The 21,370-nt window shown below is 44.7% G+C and overlaps 1 protein-coding gene and 1 long non-coding RNA gene across 4 annotated transcripts in view; one reads left to right on the forward strand and one right to left on the reverse strand.

Moving 5' to 3' along the window:
* Window positions 1-21,370, forward strand: part of plxna3 (plexin A3) — a 45,300-nt gene that overhangs the window by 530 nt on the left and 23,400 nt on the right. For both annotated transcript variants that reach the window (XM_030118876.1, XM_030118877.1), the window contains exons 2-5: window positions 17-207; window positions 1,097-1,644; window positions 1,761-1,925; window positions 5,248-5,430. In XM_030118876.1, the coding sequence (XP_029974736.1) occupies window positions 17-207; window positions 1,097-1,644; window positions 1,761-1,925; window positions 5,248-5,430 (1,087 nt within the window). The remainder of the gene's footprint in view (window positions 1-16; window positions 208-1,096; window positions 1,645-1,760; window positions 1,926-5,247; window positions 5,431-21,370) is intronic.
* Window positions 7,542-21,370, reverse strand: part of LOC115408283 (uncharacterized) — a 15,387-nt gene continuing 1,558 nt past the window's right edge. Inside the window, exons 2-3 of one of the 2 annotated variants that reach the window (XR_003933758.1) lie at window positions 17,337-17,342; window positions 7,542-7,583 (exon numbers count right to left, since the gene is read on the reverse strand). This is a non-coding gene — a long non-coding RNA (uncharacterized LOC115408283). Of the gene's footprint in view, window positions 7,584-12,567; window positions 12,950-17,336; window positions 17,343-21,370 lie in introns of those variants that run through there. The other variant, XR_003933757.1, reaches the window with a different exon arrangement.

Genomic DNA, 21,370 nt, shown 5'->3' on the forward strand with positions numbered 1-21,370 from the left:
CTCCCGTGTCCCCCAGCCTGGAGTCCTCGGACAATGTGAACAAGCTGCTGCTGGTGGACTACACGGGGAACCGGCTGGTGGCGTGCGGCTCCATCTGGCAGGGCGTCTGTCAGTTCCTCCGCCTGGAGGACCTCTTCAAGCTGGGAGAGCCGCACTACCGCAAGGAGCACTACCTGTCCGGAGCCAGAGAGGCTGATGGGATGGCAGGTACGCGGGGACGGGGACGGGAGGGGGCGGGGGAGAGTTGGCGGGTTTTAAAGACCGCTCTCTGATTGGTCACGTGTCCCGTCAGCGAGCCGCAGACGTCAGTCAGTGACAGGCTGTCACAATATTTCTTTTTTCACGTCAGTCAGCAGCTTTTCAGCGTTAACTGAACCAGACGAGCGCAGACAGCTCCTCAAATCTACGACCGCAGCGCTGCTGCTCGGGAAGGATTTCCTCTGATGGAGCTGCGAGGGGGCAGAAACCTCCACTCGCCAGTGTTTCCACCCTGGAGACCCCGGTCTGCCTCTCAGGCCCGTTTACATGACGACATTCATACACACATGACAGCGATCTGAAAACGATGAAAATGATGTTTTCATGTGAAGCCACTAGTGGGGGCTATTGTTAGTTTTTTTGTTTCGTAATGAAACCACACACACGGACAGAAATCAATACACTGTAAGCATCAATAATGGGAGTCATGACCCTCTGGAGACCACCATTGTTGTTATTGCCTACTGACCATGAGCAGAACTGTTGGTTCTCATGCGCAGCTGCAGCGTTTTCTCTGTCTCCACGGAGACGGAGCGGTTTCAAAAAGTTGCATTTCCCCCATTTACATGAAGAGAGTCGGAGCTTTTTCATAAAGCTCCACCTTGAGAACCCTTTTCAAAATGTTGTGTTTTCAGCGGCTCCGTTTTTGTGTAAACGGACACCCAAAGCGCAACAAAAGTTTTGCGTTTTCACTTAAAAGGTTGTCATGTGAACGAGGCCTTAGTTACCCTAACCAGCCGCTTTCTCTCTCTCTCTCTTTCTGAGCTCTCTCATTCTGACTGTTGGAGGTTGTGTTTGCAGGTTCAACAGATGTCCTGATCTGAGTTCTCCCCTGCAGGTGTGGTTGTCGGTGAGGACGACTGGACAGCCGACCCCAAGAGGAAGAAGCCGGTGAAGGGCAGCAGCCGACTCTTCATCGGTGCCGCCATCGACGGGAAGTCCGAGTACTTTCCCACGCTCTCCAGTCGGAAGCTGGTGGCAGACGAGGAGAACGTCAACATGTTCTCCCTGGTCTACCAGGACGAGTTTGTCTCGTCGCAGATAAAGATCCCCTCGGATACTCTGTCTCTCTACCCGGCCTTCGACATCTACTACGTCTACGGATTCTCCAGCCGCACGTACGTGTACTTCCTGACGCTGCAGCTGGACACACAGCTGACGCAGATGGATGCCGGCGGAGAGAAGTTCTTCACCTCCAAGATCGTCCGGATGTGCTCCAACGACACGGAGTTTTACTCCTACGTGGAGTTTCCTCTGGGCTGCACCAAAGACGGCGTGGAGTACCGGCTGGTCCAGGCGGCCTACAAGCAGAAACCCGGGCGACGCCTGGCTCAAGCGCTCGGCCTGTCCGAGGACGACGACGTGCTGTTTGTCGTCTTCTCTCAGGTGATGCACCTTCGACATTCTTTCACCCTGCGGGGATCCTGAAGCAGTACATGGCTGAAACTTCTCCGAGCCGGCCGGGGAGTTGAACCCGCGACACTTCTCTGGTGTGTTTACAGGGTCAGAAGAACCGCTCCAACCCGCCCAGAGAGACGGTCCTCTGTCTGTTCACCCTGCATGACATCAACCTGGCCATGAGGGAGAGGATCCGATCCTGTTACCGTGGAGAAGGACGACTCTCGTTACCATGGTTACTCAATAAGGAGCTGCCTTGCATCCACACGGTGAGTGTATATATACATATACAAGCATCACTTGGAAAGCTGTGAGTTGTCTTTGGCTTGTTACTGAGGTGGGACTAAAGACGAGTTTCCTTTGTTCAACCCAAACAGTAAAGACTTGACGACCAAAGCACATAAAACCGTATCTGGGATGGTCGTCTTCAGATCGTAGACTTGTCCTATATTTGAGCTTCAAGACTTCAGGCCTGAAATGGAAGTGTAATTGAAAGACTGGAGTCCCGTCTTTGAGTCTCTCCTCTAATGAAGAGAAGCATGTTTTGGATTTGCTCCCTAGCACTCATGCCTTGATGGAGACGCTTCCTCAAAACACCCAAAACATTCCTCGGACTTGACCAACAAGAAACTGGAAAACTAACTCGTCATGGTCTTCAAACTGAATTTTGTTTTGCTCCAAAGTTTCGCGATCTGAATTGAACTGAATCTCTGTTTTACCCAAGACTTGAGATTTGTCTTAAACCGGTTGTGCAAAGACCCAAAATCTTGAGTCTTGTTTGGTTCTTGACCTTGATTTGATCTTTTTCTTCAAACCTCTGTCTCAAAACTTGGATTTGACTTGGCACCCGCAGGACATTCGACTGAACCGAAGTCTTTTTCAGTTCTCAACACTTCTTTGAAATTTGATTCAGCCATATTCATGCATTCTTTAACTGGAGACTTCACTTTAATGAAGCTGTCAGTGACTCGACACCAACCTTGACTTCCCTCCTAAAGATCTCGGCCTATATATGATCTTGCTCTCAAATATTCATGACCTGCTCTTTCACTGCTTTCTTTAAAGTCTGTTGATGGATGTAGACCTGTTTCAGGTTCGTGATAAAATGTGTTTCTCTTTTTAAAGTTACTTCTTGATTCAGACTGCAGTGAAATTCTGAAAACTCTCCTGTATTTTTCCATTTAGTTGCAACTTGAAATACAAGAAATAAGTCAGTTTACTCATTCTTGTGTGTTTCGATGTGAAATTCTTTCTGCAACAGCATTTCTCTTCAGACTGGGGTGGGGGGAAGGTCTAATGCTTGATTTTTTTGAGCCTTCAACATGCACGTTTTTTCAAATTCGTCCTCACGCTGTGCTCTCAGTGCTGATCGTGAGCATTGACAGAACTGCTTTTTTTTTTTAAAGATTTTTCCTCCTATTGAAATGGTGAGCCTAGAACAGATCATGAAAGGTAATCCCGTCGGCCAGATTGGACCTTCTGGCGGACCGGTGCTGCTCCATGGGCCATATGTTGGTCAGCCTGGTGCAGCGGGTCTGTTTGCGGTGGTCCTGCAGGTTCAGCTGGTACCAGGTCATCGTCACATCGGTGAAGCCTCCTCGTCCCGTCTCCGTCACTCACCAATAAGGAATAGTCTTTAATGGTCTTTATTTTATCATTAGAAACAGGAAGTAAGACGACTTCAAAGGTAGAACAGGATGAAGAAACCGCCTCTTCCCCCCCTCCCTCTCGCTCTGTGTGAGTCTACAGCGGGGTTATTTCTAGGGTTACTTCAGGTCGGGGGGTAGATGATGCTCTTATTCATGGTGGTAATGGCCTGCAGTGGTAACTATGGCAACCGGGCAGTGAGACGAGTTTTGGCCCAATGGGGAGGTTTGTTGAGGGGGGGTGGCCAGGCTGGGGGTTTGGACTGGGGTCCTGGAGCTGGGGTTGCCCACGGCAACCAGCGAAACCAGCCGACCCAACTAATCACAGCCAATCAGCCGCATGCTGATGAAATATGAGCTGCGTTCGGGAGGGGGCGGGGCTTATTTCCAGGCTCTGACCTCCTTCTTTTATCATGAACAGCGGGGGGGTGAGTGTGTGTGTGTGTGTGTGTGTGTGTGTGTGAGAGTTACAACAGACTGTCACGGTAGCATGTTTGTGCACATTGATTTTGTTCTACATTCGGTAGTGTTGTGTCAGTTTATTGATAATTTGTGTACTTTTGTTTTGCTGCACTTCCTGTGGTTTCCAATTGGTTTTTGTTGATTTTATAGCTTTTTTGAATTTGTTTGTCGTAGTTTCTACTTGGCAGTCCGTGTGCTTTTATATCAGTTTTGATGTATTTGTAGTTCTGCGTCAGTTTGTTGAGAGTCTGTCTACTTTGAAGCGGGGTTTGTGTAGTTTCAGTTAAGTTTCAGAGTAAATTGCAATGTTACAAATATCTGAAAGTAGCATTTATTCATTCATATGTGGTTTACAGAAAAAAAAAAGTTGTTTTCCACCATTTTAGTGGTCATTTCTCATTGATAGGTCAAGCAAGAATCACCCTCTCGGCAGAAACTCTGTTTTTGACGGAGCTGCTAACATCTGCGCTAATCCTTCACTGTTGCCATGACAACATATATTGCCATGTGATTGATAATTGGCCCAAGGGAGGTGGAGTTAGGTGGTGCGCCGCCATTTTGATCTGTTTTGAAGTGGCAATTGTGATGATTTAGTTTGTAAAATGTCTCAATTCATTGTGTTTAGTGTTTTAAGTTTAGGAGGTGGATGATTTCTTCTTCAGGCCCACAGGTTGGATTGTTTTACAGCTTCCAGGTTCAGTTCAGACGTCTTTATAGCGAAGGTGCTTTTTCTCCAAAAACAACCTGACAGATGTGTGATATTTCCCACAGGGCGCCATAAAAAGTGATGGACATAAACGTAGATAAACTGTGGAGTCTATTTCCACTCAGACTCAGAGTTTCCACCCCGTTCAGAGGCTGTGAGGCATCGAGGCCTTAACCCGCTAATGACAGGGTGTTACCAGACCTCCGAGAGCCTGTAATAAGGCGACTCCTCCCCGCCCCATGCTCTGGAAACACCAGCTCCAAACACTCTCCGGAGGGTATCTTCAGCTTTCACAGAGCCAAACTGTGCTCAGGCACGCCTGCAGCGCCAGGACTTATGAAAATTATGGCGGCTAATTTAGATCCTGTTTACATGACAACATTCCAAGTGGAAACAATAAAAAAAGTTTTCACCTCATCTCTGTTTCCGTGTAAACAGGGAAAATACCCCTTCTCTGAAACACGGCTATAAACCACGCCGTCGTCTGCATCCGTGGAGACTCGTGGACTGATATGATGAAGAAGGAAAGCTGAAAGGAGCTTTCATGTCGTATTGTAGTGGAGCGGCAGAAAATTAAAGCTTAGAATAATGCACCCCCTGTTTAGTTAACCTTGATCATTTAGTGTCTCGAGCTTTAACAAATATGCGTTTGATGTTTCAGATCCTAAACTGAGTATTACAGTAACTTGTTTCCATTATATTCACGAATCAGTGATTGTTGCCTTGCCGTGTGACATTTGCCGCTCTAACAGCAGCTCCCCGCTTTCTCCTCCGCAGCCGAAGCAGATCGGAGACGACTTCTGCGGCCTGGTGCTGAACCAGCCGCTCGGAGGCCTGCGGGTCATCGAGGGGAACCCGCTGTACGAGGACCGCACCGAGGGCATGGGCGCCGTGGCGGCGTACACGTACGGCGAGCACACGGTGGTGTTTGTGGGGACCCGGAGCGGACAGCTGAAGAAGGTAAGGAGGTGATGGACGGAGACTGAGTGAATGTTCGGGAGCCGCTGCTGCTTCCTGCGCCGACAGGAAGTGGCAGAGATAGAGGGAGTTTATCCTGGTTCACCTCAGGCGTCTGATCGATGTTTTGAAATAAATGTCCATTTTTATGGAAAAACCCAGAAGAAGTTGTTTCAGGAAAGTTGTGTTTTCTGTCATCTACACGGAGACGGAGCGTTTTCAGTGGCTCAGAGCACCAATGTGGTGTAAACAGACACACAGAACGCGGCGAAAGTTTTGCGTTTTCAATTGAAAATAATGTGTAAACGAGTCTTCAACCTTCCTTCCCTCCGTACTGTCGGAGGAAGACAGCTGCTGTATGCTCTGCCTGTAGTCTCACACACGCACACACACACGCTCCTTCATCCTCCTCTTCATCACATGGGGGTGATGGTGGCTCACCTCTCCTCCCACTCAGCTGGAATATTTACCCCGCAGGGGGGCAGACGCTCCCCTGAACGCTGACCTGAGAGGCCGCCGGGACGGGGCAGGAAGGCAGGATCGCCCCAGGTGGCGTCTGATTGGTTAGTGATGCTGGACTGGAGAGTTGGTGCAAACCCCGCCCCCCCCTCCCCGATCCTCTTGAATCCTACATTAATTATTATTATTTGATGTGATTTTACTTTTATTTGTATATCAAATATTAGAACAAAAAAATAGAGTGATGAATTGCTAACAGGATTTTTTTTTTTAATTTGGAACTTGAATATCAAAAACATTTAAACATTGCAAATGTGAAACATTCATTAAAAATACTGTTTTTTTCCCCAAATTCTTAAATCATGAAAATATTAAAGTGAATCAAAAAAAGACTGATTAATTGAGTTTTTTAAAAAGAGATCATTCTAATATAAAGTAATCAGAACATTGCTAAAACTGATGTTGCATATCTGCAGCTTTTTGATGTTTTATTGCATCAAACTGAACATTTTTTTTAGCTCCGTCGACATTTTCTGACATTTTTATGGATTGAATCAATCAGGAGGAGTTGCAGCTTTGAGGTTTTTTTTTTTTTTTTTTTTAAATGGGAGTTGGACGAGATCCAGAGGGAGATTGAACGCCGCCTCCATCCCGTCTGAGGATGCAGGCAGCAGAGCCACCGTGGAGAGAAAACACCCATCAGAACCACAGAAATAAAACGCTCCGACATGATCTGAGCCATCTCTGTGGGTGTAATACCACCTGTGTTTATAGGGGGCAGCGTTGAGCTGATGTTACTTTTAGGGATGAGCAACATTGCGATATGGAGCTCCGGTATGAGTACTTCATAAGTGTCATAAAGCTGAATTCAGACTCCAAATGACTTTTTAAGGCTAAGCGTCGATGCTACTTTCAGGCGGGGGTCACGACCTCACCCCCAGCCCGGTGGTCCGGCGCCCGGCGGTCCGGCTTCCGGTCGCTGCGGTTCCGACGGGCTCAGACCCGGTGACTCGGGGGGTCTGATCCCGGGTGGGGCTCCAGAGTAAGAAAAGCTTAGTGGAGGAGTGTGTTTGATCTGGATTTAGCTCCGTGTCAACACGCTGAGGTTTCCTCCTCCGTGTGTGGTCGCGCAAACCAAGCGTCCCTGCTAGGTGGGCTCGACTTTCAGGGTCCCGGTCTCAGAGTCGGACCCCGTAATCACAGGCGGTGTCCGATTTCAGCAAGTCTGATTAAAACTAGAAACCTGTGTTTGAATCAGGCCTGATACCCATCCATCCTCACCCTTCACAAGGAGAGAGAGAGAGAGAGAGAGAGAGAGAGAGAGAGAGAGAGAATATAAAGAAACATCGATAAAAAAAATGAACAAGCATCTGAGAAACAAACATTTCACAAAAATAAACATCTCTAACAAAACAATCTGTAAACAATAGACTTCTGTAAGAACAGTAATCATCTGTGGATGTAAACAGGTGGAGTGGGGCGTGAAGTGCGGACAGCAGCAGGTCAAGAAAACCATTCGTCCAATCAGCCGCAGCGATAGTGGTCTCCATGGTGACAGCTGTCACAGATCGCCTGTCCATCACTGGAGTTCCTCTATCAGCTGATCTGACAGCTGGTTGGCTCAGAGAGAGAGAGAGAGAGAGAGGGAGAGAGAGTGTGTGTGTGTGTGTGTGTGTGCGTGTGTGCGTGCGTGCGTGCTTTGGAAGCAGATAAGAGTGGCTGACACACACGCACACACACACACACAGAGAAGAGGGCGGTATACTGAACTGACTGCACCTCCAACACACACTATTTGAGAGAAAATCTCAACATTTCTGTATAAAAACTTGTGTGTGTTTTTTTGTTTTGTTTTTTTTTTTTAGAAATAAAAGCCAGAAATGAAATTAAACTATTTTAACCTGAGGAGATCAGAAGTAGAGCCATATGAAATCCGTGTTAACGGAATCGCGGACGGAATCACGGAAATGACCAATAAAAACGGAATTGGAATAAAACGCGGAATATTGCGGAATTCGTCCTAATCTGGTCTGAAATTCAGTTTTCGGGAGAAAATGGAACCTTATAGTGCAAAGCAAACATGCCGAGGGGACCGCCCGAGCTGCTGCAACGTGTACGTCACTTCCACAGCGCTGCTAACATGCTAAAGCTGCGTTCACAACGCCAAATGCTTTCCGCGATTTTGCGTCAAAGTGCAATTGAAAACAAATGTGAACGCGCGTTCCAGCCGCGACGAGACGCGACGCAACAACACGATGTCCAAGCGAGCTGCTCCCTCCCCTCTCACACATTCAAAATAGTTATTAAACTCCACGCTAAGCGCTAAATACAGAGCAGAACACGGACTTTTATGCCTCAGGGGAGAAGCTTTTTTGTAAATACTGTCAACGTACTGTGGACTGGACTCGCAAAGACGCATGCGACTAATTGAAAAGTATTTCTTTGTTGCAGGACTTTAAACATTAAATGGACTGTTATATCCTATTAAATTGTGGACATTTATTCATTTCCACTTACCAGACACCTTTTTTTATGGTAAAAATGAGCATAAAAAACCAAATTCAGAAATATTAAAACGGAAAAAACGGAATTTGGGAAAAAATAAAACGGAATTGGGGAAAAAATAAAACGGATTTCATATACCTCTAATCAGAAGTCCTTCGTTGTGACTGACGCCTCCTCTCCTTCCTCTCTACATTGCTGCTGCCTTCATCACTGCTGCCACTAGAGGGCGTACTGAGTTGGTTAAAATGAGCCAAACGCGTCGTTTTTGTCTCTCATAAGTTTGCCGTTTTGAAGACGGTGAGAAAGTAAAGCTGCCAAGTCAACAAAAAGCTTTGCTTTTTCTCTGAACCCACTAAACAGTCGGTCCAGAGCTGTGATTGAAAAGTCATTCTGCAGTTCTCTGTGGATGCTGCGCTGCCGCGCCCCCTGCTGGTCAGCCTCATCGTCACTGGCATTTTTAGGAGAAAAATAAAATCCCGCAGATTCAGACTGACACTGAGAGCTTTTCTCTTTCTTTGAAAATGACTCTTCCTCCTCCTCCTCTTCCTCCTCGCCCATTAGCACAAAGTGAATTAGCGGAGATGAGTCAGCCAATCAGCTGTGGCATTCAGAGGGAGCGGAGCCATTATTGGCTAATGAGACGGGGGGGAATTAAAGCTTTTATTCCGATAACAGTGATGTGTGTTTGTAAGCGAGCCGCTTGCACCTGCTCCTCCGCTCACAAACTCCATTTTCTGCCGCTTCTTCCTCCGTTTTTCACTTTCCCAGCAGCCAGCCGGCGCAGAGGGAAATTAATCTGTTGATTTAGCTCGCCGTGGATGATGATGATGATTATTAGGAAGCGGCTGCACCTGTTTCTCTCCTTTCACCACAGAGCAGTGATCTGGAGACCGACCAAAACCCACCACCACCACCACCACCGCCACCACCACCACCGCCACGTCATCCATTAGCCTCAACGAGCTTCAGGATCACCTGCCAGATCCGTTAAAACCGAACCAGACCAGCAACATGTGGAATTACGAAGTTTCATGAGCAGTAAGAGTTCAAAGTTAAATGGTTCAACTCAGGGAGTTACAAAATTTAAATCTTTCCAACAAATGTATTTATCAGTTTGTCAAACCAATCAAATAACAGCAAAATTAAACACAGAATTTAAGAAGAAATATTGACTATCCACTATTTAAAAAAAGCTTATTAATTATTGCTTTTCAAAATGTTTTTAACACAGTTGCAATATGTATGTACATCAGTAAGATGCAAGTACATAATATCAACTCACATTAAATAATACAAACCAAATGAATAATAGAAAATACGTTTTTTATTAATCTCTGAGGGAAATTCTTTTGGTAGTCAAAGTAACATTTTATCAATCATAACTGAATCTTCTCTGAGTCATCGAATAATTGTTGTAGTTTTTGAGTTCATATTTGAAAGTGGTTATTATCTGTGCCTCCGCTCGGCCAATCACGTCACTCCGTCTAAGCCTTGAGGACACTGATCATAAGCCCCGCCCACTTCGGTGGAGGCTAATGGTGTGTGTGCTGGAACTAAAATTTGACAAGATCTGATATACTGCTTTAAAGGATTGTACTCGTTGTGATCTCAAGCTTGCTTTTTGCTGTTTAATCGCCTGTTTTTCACTTTTATTTGTACAAATCCTCGTGAAAACACGTCTGATGTTACAGATCCACTGATTGATCGCAGCATCATCTGAACCATGTGTTACTAGCACAAATCAGTTTTGAACGTGACCTCAGAGGCCTGAAACTGTCCCTGCAACCGTATCTGGACGGGTATACACACACACACACACACACACACACACACACACAGACATTTTAACAGTTGAGTGGTGGTGCGGTCGGACGTTAACTGAGGTGGATCAGTGTGTGATTGCAAAGGGAAGCTTTCCACCTGGGCTCAGTGCTCACACACACACACACACACACATACACACACACACACACACACACACACACACACACACACACAAACACACTACATAGGTGGACACAGGAACTCATATAGACTGGCTGCGAATTAAGGACCAGCTGCTGTTTTTGTTTTGATTGGTAGTAAATTAGATTAGAGACGATTGGCAGTTGCCGTGGCAACAGAGAACCCCTCCTGTTCTCCCCCCTCCTGTGGTTCGGAGAAGGTAGCAGATAAAAACCATGTGACTGAGAGGACCACCGGAGAGTTTGTGTTTATCTCCCACAGGCAGAGTAAACAGAGGCTCTCTTTTCAAGTCCACTGGAAACAAACTTCTAGAAAACATCTAAGAACATTTCATTCCAATTTCAAAACACTCTCGCAAATTTCACGGTTCTCTTAGGAGTAGCCGAGTAAGCACATGTGGTTTTTATCTTTGCAGTGAGAAACGGCTGATGCACAGGTGCATGTCGCCCTCTGGTGGTGGGATTAAAGATGGCAGCAGCCACGTTCAAGGGAGCCTGTCACACTGGAGAAAATCTTACTGTTTCCTCTTTCTGCCTGTAGAGGGCAGCAATGACTTTTTACTCAACAGTAAAATTTGATAAATTTGATAACTACTATTAAGAATTAAAGTTTGAATGTTTTGAATTCATCCTGACTGACAGTCAAACCTTTAGTTGGTCTCTTCTTATTTTAGTTGTAAAATGACATTGGTGCACGAGTTTTGGGTTTTTTTTTTTTTTGTGTGCGTCTTTACGTGATTCGCTGCTTCAGTGGTTACGTTTCAGCCTCTGTAACAGAAACACTGGTTGTCCCCTCTGCAGTGTTGACTCTCCCTTCTCCTCCTCCTCCCCCTTCTCCTCCCTCCTGCAAATAAACAGCAGCAAGTAAAATAAACAGAGCGACTCGCTTCAGAGCCGGAGTGGGACGCCATGTCTCCCTCTAACTGCCTTTAATCACTCTGAAGACTTTCAGTCCAAATACGCTCACATGTGTGATGCTCAGCTGACCACAGGCGTCTGATCGCAACACAAACAAACCGGCTGTTAGCAGCTCCTCTTAGCTCCTGTACGTGTGTCAACTGCTGTCAGCTTTTGAAATCAGTGTGAACTTTACTTAGTTCCTGATGGTTTGTGTTAGCACCTGTTGATTCCTGTCAGTTCATGTTATCTCCAGTTGAGGACCGTTCGGTTCAACAAGCTCTTTTTAAGTCCTGTTAGTTATTCATGATTCATTTTGGCTCCTGTTGGTTCCTGTTGGCTGTTTTTAGTTCCTGTTAGCTTGTATCGACTTTTGTTGGTTCCCATTGACTGTTTATAGTTCCTGTTGGCTTCTGTTGGTTCCTGTTGACTGTTTTTACTTCCTGTTAGCTCCTGTTAGCACCTGTTGACTTCTATTGGTTCTTGTTGGTTGTGTTTAGTTCCTGTTAGCTTCTGTTAGCAGATATTGGCTTCTGTTGGTTCCTGTTGACTGTTTTTAGTTCCTGTTAGCTTCTGTTAGCAGATATTGGCTTCTGTTGGTTCCTGTTGACTGTTTTTAGTTCCTGTTAGCTTCTATTTGCACCTGCTGGCTTCTTTTGGTTCCTTTCGGTTGTTTTTAGTTCCTGTTAGTTCTTGTTGGCTATTTGTGGTTCCTGTTGGCTTCTGTTGGCTTCTGTTGGTTCCTGTTGACTGTTTTTACTTCCTGTTAGCTTATGTTAGCACCTGCTGGCTTCTTTTGGTTCGTTTTGGTTGTTTTTAGTTGCTGTTGGTTCCTGTTGGCTTCTTTTAGCACCTGTTGTTTCCTGGAACTTCCTATTAGTTCCTGTTGGCTCCTCTTTGCTTTTTTTAGTTCCTGGAGTCAGGAAGAAATTCAGGAAGTCATAATGTAAATCAGTAAGTGAGCATCATAAAAATGTGAAGCCCCTTTGTATGCTAACAGTTGTTCTCCATACCGCCCTCAACGTTTCCCTTCAGACTGTGGACCTCTCCCTGATCTCTGGTTGGCTAAAACGCGACAGTAGAGACAAACGTTGGTGGACAGGCTCCGTCTTACCAACATAGGAGAGCAGGACCCTTCATGAGACTGGATCAGGGCCTGCAGGCCGAGTCTGAAGCCTGGGGATAGATTTATGTTCCTGCCTGGAGGAGCTGCTGCCGTCACAGGCCGGCCACACGCCCATCAATACCCCCGAGCCACCAACTACCCCCCGTGCTTTTCTGCTTACATGCGTTTATTTAGCCCTTTGTGTGTGTATGTGTGTGTGTGTGTGTCATGCTGAATGCCATTTTAGTGTAATTTCACTCTTATGTGCAGAACTAGGGGGAGGCGGAGTTTAGAGGCACAAATGTATGAGGTGTTAAAACATCAGCTTACATTACAAAGTGTGTGTGTGTGAGTGAGTGTGTGTGAGTGTGTGTGTGTGTGTGAGTGTTTCCAGATGTCGTAGTTGAAAGCAGATGTCCGATTTGCTCCCGTGATGAAGTCAGAACTTCTTTTTGAAGCTGTTTTTACACGATTTCAGCGCCAGCGTGACGCCAGGTTTCTTTCCTTTGCTCTCACGTGTCCATATTAGCCTGTTAGCAGGATGTAATTTGCGACTGAAGCAGAGGGATTTCACATTGTTGACTCCAACTCTCTGCACACAGTTGACATCCTTCAGCAATTCTAATCTGTTAACAATACTTTGCTAACGCTGAGCTACTTTTCTTTATGAAGTAAGATACTTCTAAGACTTGAGGGGCAGAGGAATGTAGCGTCACGCAGCCGCTAATTGTGTATTTTGTTAGCATTGCTAACTCCTACCTCTCATAAAGCTGTTACGCAACAAGTTGTCATTACTTAATTACAACGTTAAAATCATTGCGGGGAGCTGCCTGTTTAGCGTCGGTTCTGAGATGACTCAGCGTTTCTTACGTGTTGACATTTCAATGCTAACGGCTTCCGAGTGAAGTGGGGATGAGTTTGAATATTTTTACTGGATACAGGAGCCAGAACGTCCAGCTGTGTTGTTGTTGGCAGTTTTTCGCCTCTCAGCTGCTGATTTAAAGCACCGCCGTGTGTGTTTCAGGCGTTTATCACAAACAAGAGTCGCTCGGTGAGCGATGAAGATGAGGAGATGTTTTTGAATCTGCATGAGTAAATATCAAACTTGTGAGCCACTTTAACAGAACAGAACAAGAAACACTGCAGAGCTAAATACACAACTGAAGTTATCATCATCCAACCATGGAGGGTTTTCTGTGGAGGTGGAGGAGAGGCTGTGCGACTGAACCTGCCAGAGAGCGCTGTAATGATTTACTCTGTTTACCTAACTGTTTGACCTCAGAGTGTGTGTGTGTGTCTGTGTTTCCTGTAATTATTTAATGCAGTGACTTGTAACCTTTTTATTTCTGTTGTGCATTTCTTGGCTGCCACAGTAAATACTTCCTGTTCCAGGTGTTTACACACTCATTTTTGTGTGTGTGTGTTTGTGTGTGTGTGTGTGTGTGTGTGTGTGTGTGTGTGTGTGTGTGTGTGTGTGTGTGTGTGTGTGGAAGTTCACATGTGTCAGTGTGTCAGAGTTCATTGGGGTCAGTGCAGTTACAGTAACAATTCTACAGTAACTGTTACCTCTGACTTTAGAGTGAGCACAAAAAATGAATGGAAATCAATGTAAAGTCCCCACAATGCACAGAAACAATCTCTGTGTGTGTGTGTGTGTGTGTGTGTCATTTTTCAGAGGCCTAACCATGTTCAGATTTAGACTGGGTGTGGCAGCACAAACACACACACCCACACACACACACACACACACACACACACACACACACACACACACACACACACGGTAGTAAAACAGTGTGTGGTCTGAGTGAGACAAGTGTGAGTCTGCTCTGTAAAACTCTGTGTGTGTGTGTGTGTGTGTGTGTGTGTGTGTGTGTGTGTGTGTGTGTGTGTGTGTGTGTGTGTGTGTGGGTGTGTGTGTGTGTGTGTGTGTGTGACATCACAGAGAAATGTCCTCTGGGACGAATTTTATGGATTCCACTCTAAAACACAGTCAATAAGAGGAGGGAGAAAGGGTGAGGGGGGTCAGGGAGAGAGACACAAATAAAAGATAGGGATGAAGTCATCCCCCCCAAGGTAATGAGCACACACACACACACACACACACACACACACACACACACACACACACACACACACACACACACACACGCACACACACGCAACAGGACAAACATATCAGATTAAAACTGTTCCAGAAAAACCTTCAGCAGTCGAATACGATGGGGTGGACGGTCCAGCTCCACCCTCTGTTGCATGTCGCCCTCTGGTGGTGTGGGTCATCCTGACAGCAGCAACGTAGAAATAACAGTTAGAATGTAACATGATCAGAATATTGACAAACTCAACCGGTCACACCAACTTTAGTCTTGGTTTTTAGTTTTACCCCAACTACACCTGAGCCCTCTAGTGGCTGTGATGTATACGACAGCAGCAATGTAGGGAGGATCGTGTGTGCAGACAGTGATAGTCATTCATTAAAAAAGGAATCACTTTGGCATAATTAAACGACGCAGCAGCGACGCAGCGGAGAAACTGAACATACAAATAAGTTTTCAACACGCTGAGTTGGAAAACAAAACAACAGGTTTGTTTTATTGTCTTTTCTCTGATAACACTCGTTTGTGTCTCCCTCTAGTGGCCATAGCGGATATGACAGTGCAAAGTGAGAAAGAAGCGTTAATGAATCCAAGTCAAAGAAGCAGAAAGTCCAAACTTTGTCCTTTCCAAGTTATTGACAAACTTTTGGCTCTCCTGATATTTTAGCTGAAACTGAAAAATATAAAGTACTCTACAAATAAAATTTCTTATTATTAATGTCAGTGTAAAGAATGTGAAAGTAAAGGTTGAAGAGAATATGTAAAATCAACAAAATTAGATAAAAAGCATGAAGAAAACAACGGAGCCTAACCATGAAGCCATCCTGAATTGTTCTGTATAAAACCAAAAACAAACATTCAAACAGTTTTAATTCGGAGCATCACCAGACAGTTCTAATCAGGTATACGCCTGTTTCCCAATGTGTAAAACAATAACATTGAAATTTTACAGGAGAAAAGTTAAATATTTCTCAACATTTTGTCACAAAACACACAAATTTTCAAGAATCAAACTCGCGGCATGTTAGATTTAGAAGTATATAATTAAATTTTCACCTTTTTTTATGCTTGCTAACACGTTTCTGTAAGATTTTGTTCATTTATGTATTAAATTGTTTTTTTTTTTTCAGGTTGTCTTTTTGGAAAATGTGGGTTTTGTCACCATGACAGCCAGTTGGTCTTTAACATATGATATAAATATGATATTTAAAAAAAGACGTTAACACGTTAAAATGTTTTGAAAATCTTCATCTTTAAACAGAATTTTTTTTCAGACTGAGTTTGAAAAAAAATGTCATTTTTGTCTTTTCATTAAATAATATTTGTCACAAAAAGAAAATTCTTGAATATTTATGTTTTTTTGGAAGTGGATGCAGTGCGTCACCAATAAAGAACCAACGACACGGAAAGAAAAGGATCTGTTTTTATGAAAAGGAGAAGAATTAGCGTGAGAGGAAAGGAAGAGGAGGAGGAGGAGGAGGAGGAGGAGGAGGAGGAGGGGATAATGGAGGAGGAAGATGGATTTGGACGAGGAGAACAGGAGGGGGAGGGGGAGGGGAGGAGGGGGAGATAAAAGAGAGGAGTGGGGGAGAAAAATATGGAGAAAGTGTTTGAGGCAGCAGAGCCGAGCTTTAATCCAGCAAGCACCTGAAAGTGGGTCACATTACCAGAAAATACAGCGGGGAAGAGGAGGGGTGTTTTTTCGTCTCCGCAAAGCAAAACAGCGTCTGAAGTCTGTTTGTAATGTTTTCATCTGAACCGAGCGGAGAGGAGGTGGGAGGAGAGCAGGCGTCTCCTCCTCGCAGCCTCGTCCTCGTTAGCCGTCGTCCTGTAATCGCGTTTCTGCGGCGTCTCACTTTCCCCAGGTTTCATCAGCCCGAACAGCTCCGTCTCACCTGGATCCATGTTAATGAGCCAGATCTGTGTTAACTAGCTCTACGTCTCTGTTAACATTCGCTAGAACCATGTTAATGAGCCAGATCTGCGTCTTCCAGCTCTACATCTGTTGACCAGCCTGTAGGTCCATTAATTAGCCAAATCTATGTCAACACTCCTCTGCATCTATGTTTCACATCTCTATAGCCTTGTTCACCAAAGCTACGTCCATGTTAAGTAGTTCTAGACCCATGTTAATGAGCCAGATATGTGTTTGAGTAGTGAACAGGTGGGGGCAGCATTACGCTTATTTGAGCCAGATATATGTTCACTAGATCTGTATCTATGGTAACCAGTGTGTCGCCCAGCTCTACATTTGTGTTATCCAGTTCTACATACGTGTCAACTAGCTCTACATATATGTTAGGGTTCAAGATTTATTTCAACTGGCTCCACAGCAATGTCATCCAACTCTCGATCCACGTTAATGAACCAATTCTACATCTGTGTTAACTAGCTCTACGTATTTGTTACCTATGTTACCCAGATCTAGATCCATGTTAAGGATCTAGATCTGCATTAACCAGCCCTTGTTCCATGTTAACGAGGCAGTTCTACATCTATGTTAAACAGTTCTGTGTATATCTTAATCAATTCTATATCTAAGTAAAGAAGTCCTCGATCTAACTGGTTCAATATCCAGTTTTATGATTCCATGCAAATGAGATTATAGCTCCATATGTTTTGCAATCTATTAACCAGTTCCACTTCGAGGCCAACTAAACCTGGATTTTGTTAAGTTTTGTGTCGGTGAAAACGTGCTCTGGAACTATGTTACCGTGAATCTGGATCTATGCTGCCTTGATCACAGATCAACCTGAATCTGAATTAATGGAACATGTTTCTGAGTCGACGTCAGCTTGTTTTGGAGTTCTGGTTCTATGTTACTAAACTCTGGATCTATGTAAACTTCTTCTAGATCTGAGTTCTGGGTCCTCCCGGGACCTGAAGCTGATGACGTCATCAGTGGGCGTGTCCCAGGTCTGTCTGAAAGGTGTTTTATGGCGAGAGCGCCGTTAGCTTGTTAATGCTAACAGGGTGTGCAGGCCGGACTTTACGTGCTGTTTATTTAACCGTTAACATTCCTGAGTCGTCTGCTCTGTGTCCGACAGACGCGGACTTTAAACACACTTCAGAACTCATGTTCTGAGTAAAATCAGCGGCAGTCTGAAGTCAGGAGATCTGAGCAGAAAATAGAAATGGTTGAGGCGACCATGGAAACAGTTTGTGGGTGAGAAGCAACAGCGATCAGAGCCGAGGTGAACTTGCAGACCTTCTGTGGACCTCTTCTCGTGGATGTACAGTATCTGTAGAAACCTGTCAGGAGAGACGCATTTGGTTATGTTTTAAAACAGCCTTAGGCTTTGTCTTGGGTCTTGTGTTGAATCAGTGGGTTTCTAATGGAGGGTTTCGATACAGGTGATGAACAATGGAAAGTTATTAGACAAAAAACATAAAGTCAGGAAGGAAGACTTGGTTTTAATTGCTCAGTAGCTTCTGCAGCACAAGCACAATCTGTAATCCTGCATTGTTGGGGGCTGTCGCATCCCACCCACAAAGTTTTGAGATTAACTTTTTGTGTACTTGTTGGTTGGTTGGTTGGTTGGTTGGTTGGTTGGTTGGGTTAAGCAGTTGGGTTTGTAGCTTTTGTGGTTGACCTTTAACAGCTGATTGTAAAAGTAGCCAAGTCAAGAAGTTTCTGGTGGAATTCAGTTAAATGACCAGATTTCAAAATGAAGTTTTGAATGGGATCCGTTTTTATGTCTTTCCATTGTTGACTGAATTTCCTTCAGTCACGTCAGTTCACAGAAGGCTTTAGGTTTTCGAAGGACGCCTGTGAAATCAGCAGATTTTGGATGGAAGTTTTGAATGCGGTTTTTAGTTTTTGGCTGCGCGTTACAGCATCATTCTCCTGAAGAACAAGACTTCCTCTGTTTCTCTCTCCTCTTTTTGGTGCTTTGCATCATCTCTCTCTCTCTCGCTCTCTCTCTCTCTCTCTCTCTCTCTCTCTCTCTCTGCCCTACATATTGAAGGATAGATATCGTTGCATCACCACAGGCAACACGAAAAATATCACACATGCATACACACACACACAGACACACTGAGGTGGATTAATTATTATTCGGTTGCCAGGGCGATGATGGAGGAACGAGTGAATCTGTCAGCTCCCTGAAGAGACTGAAGACTCTTCACACTTCATCCTCTCTCTCTCTGTTTATCTCCTCCTCGTTCTGCCTCTCCATCCAGCAGATGAGTGGAGGGGGGTAAACGAGCGTGTATTATCTGGTATATTATGGTGTAATTGTTACCATGGCGATGATAATCCAGGCCCCTCGGGGGGGTTTAGTGTGCTACTCCTTTCCATTTCCTGGAGTCGACTAATCGATGAAAGCAAAATCAGTGGCATTACGTTTAATTTATTGAAGTTCTGATTAAACATTCGGAAATTTTAGTTTTGGTTTAAAATGAGCTGTGTATGGTTATGTGAACACATTTTTATCAGAATTGTTGACTTTTCCCATCATGAAGACGAAATCAGATTAAAGATTGTGCTGCAGAAAAACCTTCCTATCATGCCGATGGAGCCTGCAGTACCATTCCTCTCCACAGGGTGGTGCATTGAGTCACTGCAGCCTGTTGGTGACGTTTTCAGACCTACGCTCTGTCCCCCAATGCAAACAAATGCTGTTAAACTGAATCTTAAGTTGAGGCATCAATTAAATGAGTGGATTTTGGATTGGAGTGACTATGCCATCTAATGCTTTTGTAAAGGTCTTTGTTTGGTGAAAAACCAGCACGTTTTCATTGGAATCATTGATTTTTGTCATCTGGTGATGAAAAACTCGATAGGAGGAAAATCAGGAAGTAGCAGAGGGACGTTTTTTAGTCAGATTGTAAATAAAAAGTCTGGTTCCGATCCAGCAGCATCAGACCTCAAAATCTCTCAGAGATGTTTTCAGTCTGAAAGCCGAAGGTCAGTCCTCCAAAACCTTGCAACTAGACATTGCATTTCTGAAAGCCACATCACTTATGAAACTGATGAACATGAATTATGAACCTCATGAATCCTGAAGCAAGAACTCTAAAAGCTCCGCCCCTTGATGTAAGCACATGGAAAGCCCATTAATAATTGAAAGCTTCAGGCTCCACCCCTTGATGTAAGAACTTTTAACACCCTGCCAAAAAAAAAAAAAAATCCTTTTAGAAATCGGCACATTCAAGTCGACCGCATTGCTTCCTGAAGGGATTTTCTCGAACTGCTCACCTCTGAATATTCAATGCAGAATTTCAGCTGAAAACTGGATGATTTAACAACACTTTCTTCTGCTGAGGACAACTTGCTGTTTGTTGATGGGAGGAAACATTCAGGACTCCCGTCAGGAAACATCCGATTTAAGACATTCACTTGATATTCACTGTGTTCAGGAAGACGATCTGGTTTTCGGGAGTCCTGAAAAGTGAAACGATCCTCTGTGTGTGTGTGTGTGTGTGTGTGTGTGTGTGTGTGTGTGTGTGTGTGTGTGTGTGTGTGTGTGTGTGTCTGTGAGAACGCCGAAGGGGCTTAAACCCATCAGTTGGTGGTCTCTCCATTGTCTGCCGTGTTGCTCTGTGTGTGTGTGTGTGTGTGTGTGTGTGTGTCTGTGTGTGTGTGTGTCTGTGTGTGTCTGTGTGTGTTTTGGGGGATGGGGAGGAACTAATAAGCTTAACTGCCTCCCCCCTGCCTGTTTCACCCTTCGCTGCCCTTCCTCCTCCTCCTCCTCGTCTTCCTCCCCGCGGCTCTGATGGCTGAATGAATCCCTCGTCTGTCTGTCTGCCGCTAAATGGAAACGACGGCTCTGCGCTCACACCGCCGCCGCTCTTTGTCCCCGACGCGCTCTCCAGATCCAACAAACAGCCAAGTTGACATTTTTCCTCCGTGATTCCAGACGTCGGACCGAATCAGACGTGCGGAGCCGGTTTCAGTCCGCCGTCTGCATGCGGCCACGTCTGAACTCCGGCGGGCGGCGAAATGACAACATCATCCCGTCTCACTGTCTCCTGATGGGAAATCTACAGTTTGACTCAACTGTGAAGAACAGTTCTGATGTCCACGTGGAAGATTCATTTAGTATCATTACAAAAATTGGACGATAAATTAAAAATGTAATTGATTGACAGCTGAGATTATTTCCCTCTTTGTGGAAGTGGGGCAGACAAACACTGCTGGAGGGGACAAGGAAAAACAAATAGCAGGACGCAGTCAGTCAGTGTAAATAAAGAGCAAAAGAACAAATCTCAAAGATATTATCTATGTCAGAGATTACGTTTATCCCAAATCAGATTATAGCAGTCTGATATCATGCAGCTCCACTTGCGGCTGAACGTTTTCTGACGAATCTGAATGCTGTCATACGCACAGACACATAAATACAGGTCAGATTCATTTCATTTTCTTTACACTGATGAATTTCAGACGAATTGTTTAAAAAAAAAATTCTGAAAAGTATATAAGTTTAAATGTGTGTGATCAAAAGTGATTTAAAACAAATAAATTAAAGAGAAAAACAGTAAAGTAGCACTCCTGTCTGGGCTGTGAGCTGTTTAAGCCCAACAGCTCGAAACGGAATCTCCCCCTGGGGGATAAATAAAGGTTTCTTAAATCTTGAATAACTGTCATTAAAACCGTTGTAATGATTAATGACTTTGAATTAGCTCAGTACAATAATTCTTTAACACTACTGAATTCTGCAAGTTTCAATTGACTTCAGTTTTTTTCCTTTCTTGCCCTGAAAAGTCTGAAATCCAGACAAGCAACCATCATTTAGAAGGAATACTCTGATGATGTGTGAAAGTTAAATGTGTAAACTGTGATGGGATGTTGGCGTTTTCTCCGTCAAGTGTTTCCCGTCTGCCAGGTGAGTCGTGTCAAAGCGCCGGAGTCACTTTCAAAGGAGCGAAAACATCATTTTCAAATTTGTCCACATTAGTGGGAAGAA

This window comes from Salarias fasciatus, chromosome 20 (genome assembly GCF_902148845.1).
Source record: "Salarias fasciatus chromosome 20, fSalaFa1.1, whole genome shotgun sequence".
Classification (NCBI taxonomy): domain Eukaryota; kingdom Metazoa; phylum Chordata; class Actinopteri; order Blenniiformes; family Blenniidae; genus Salarias; species Salarias fasciatus.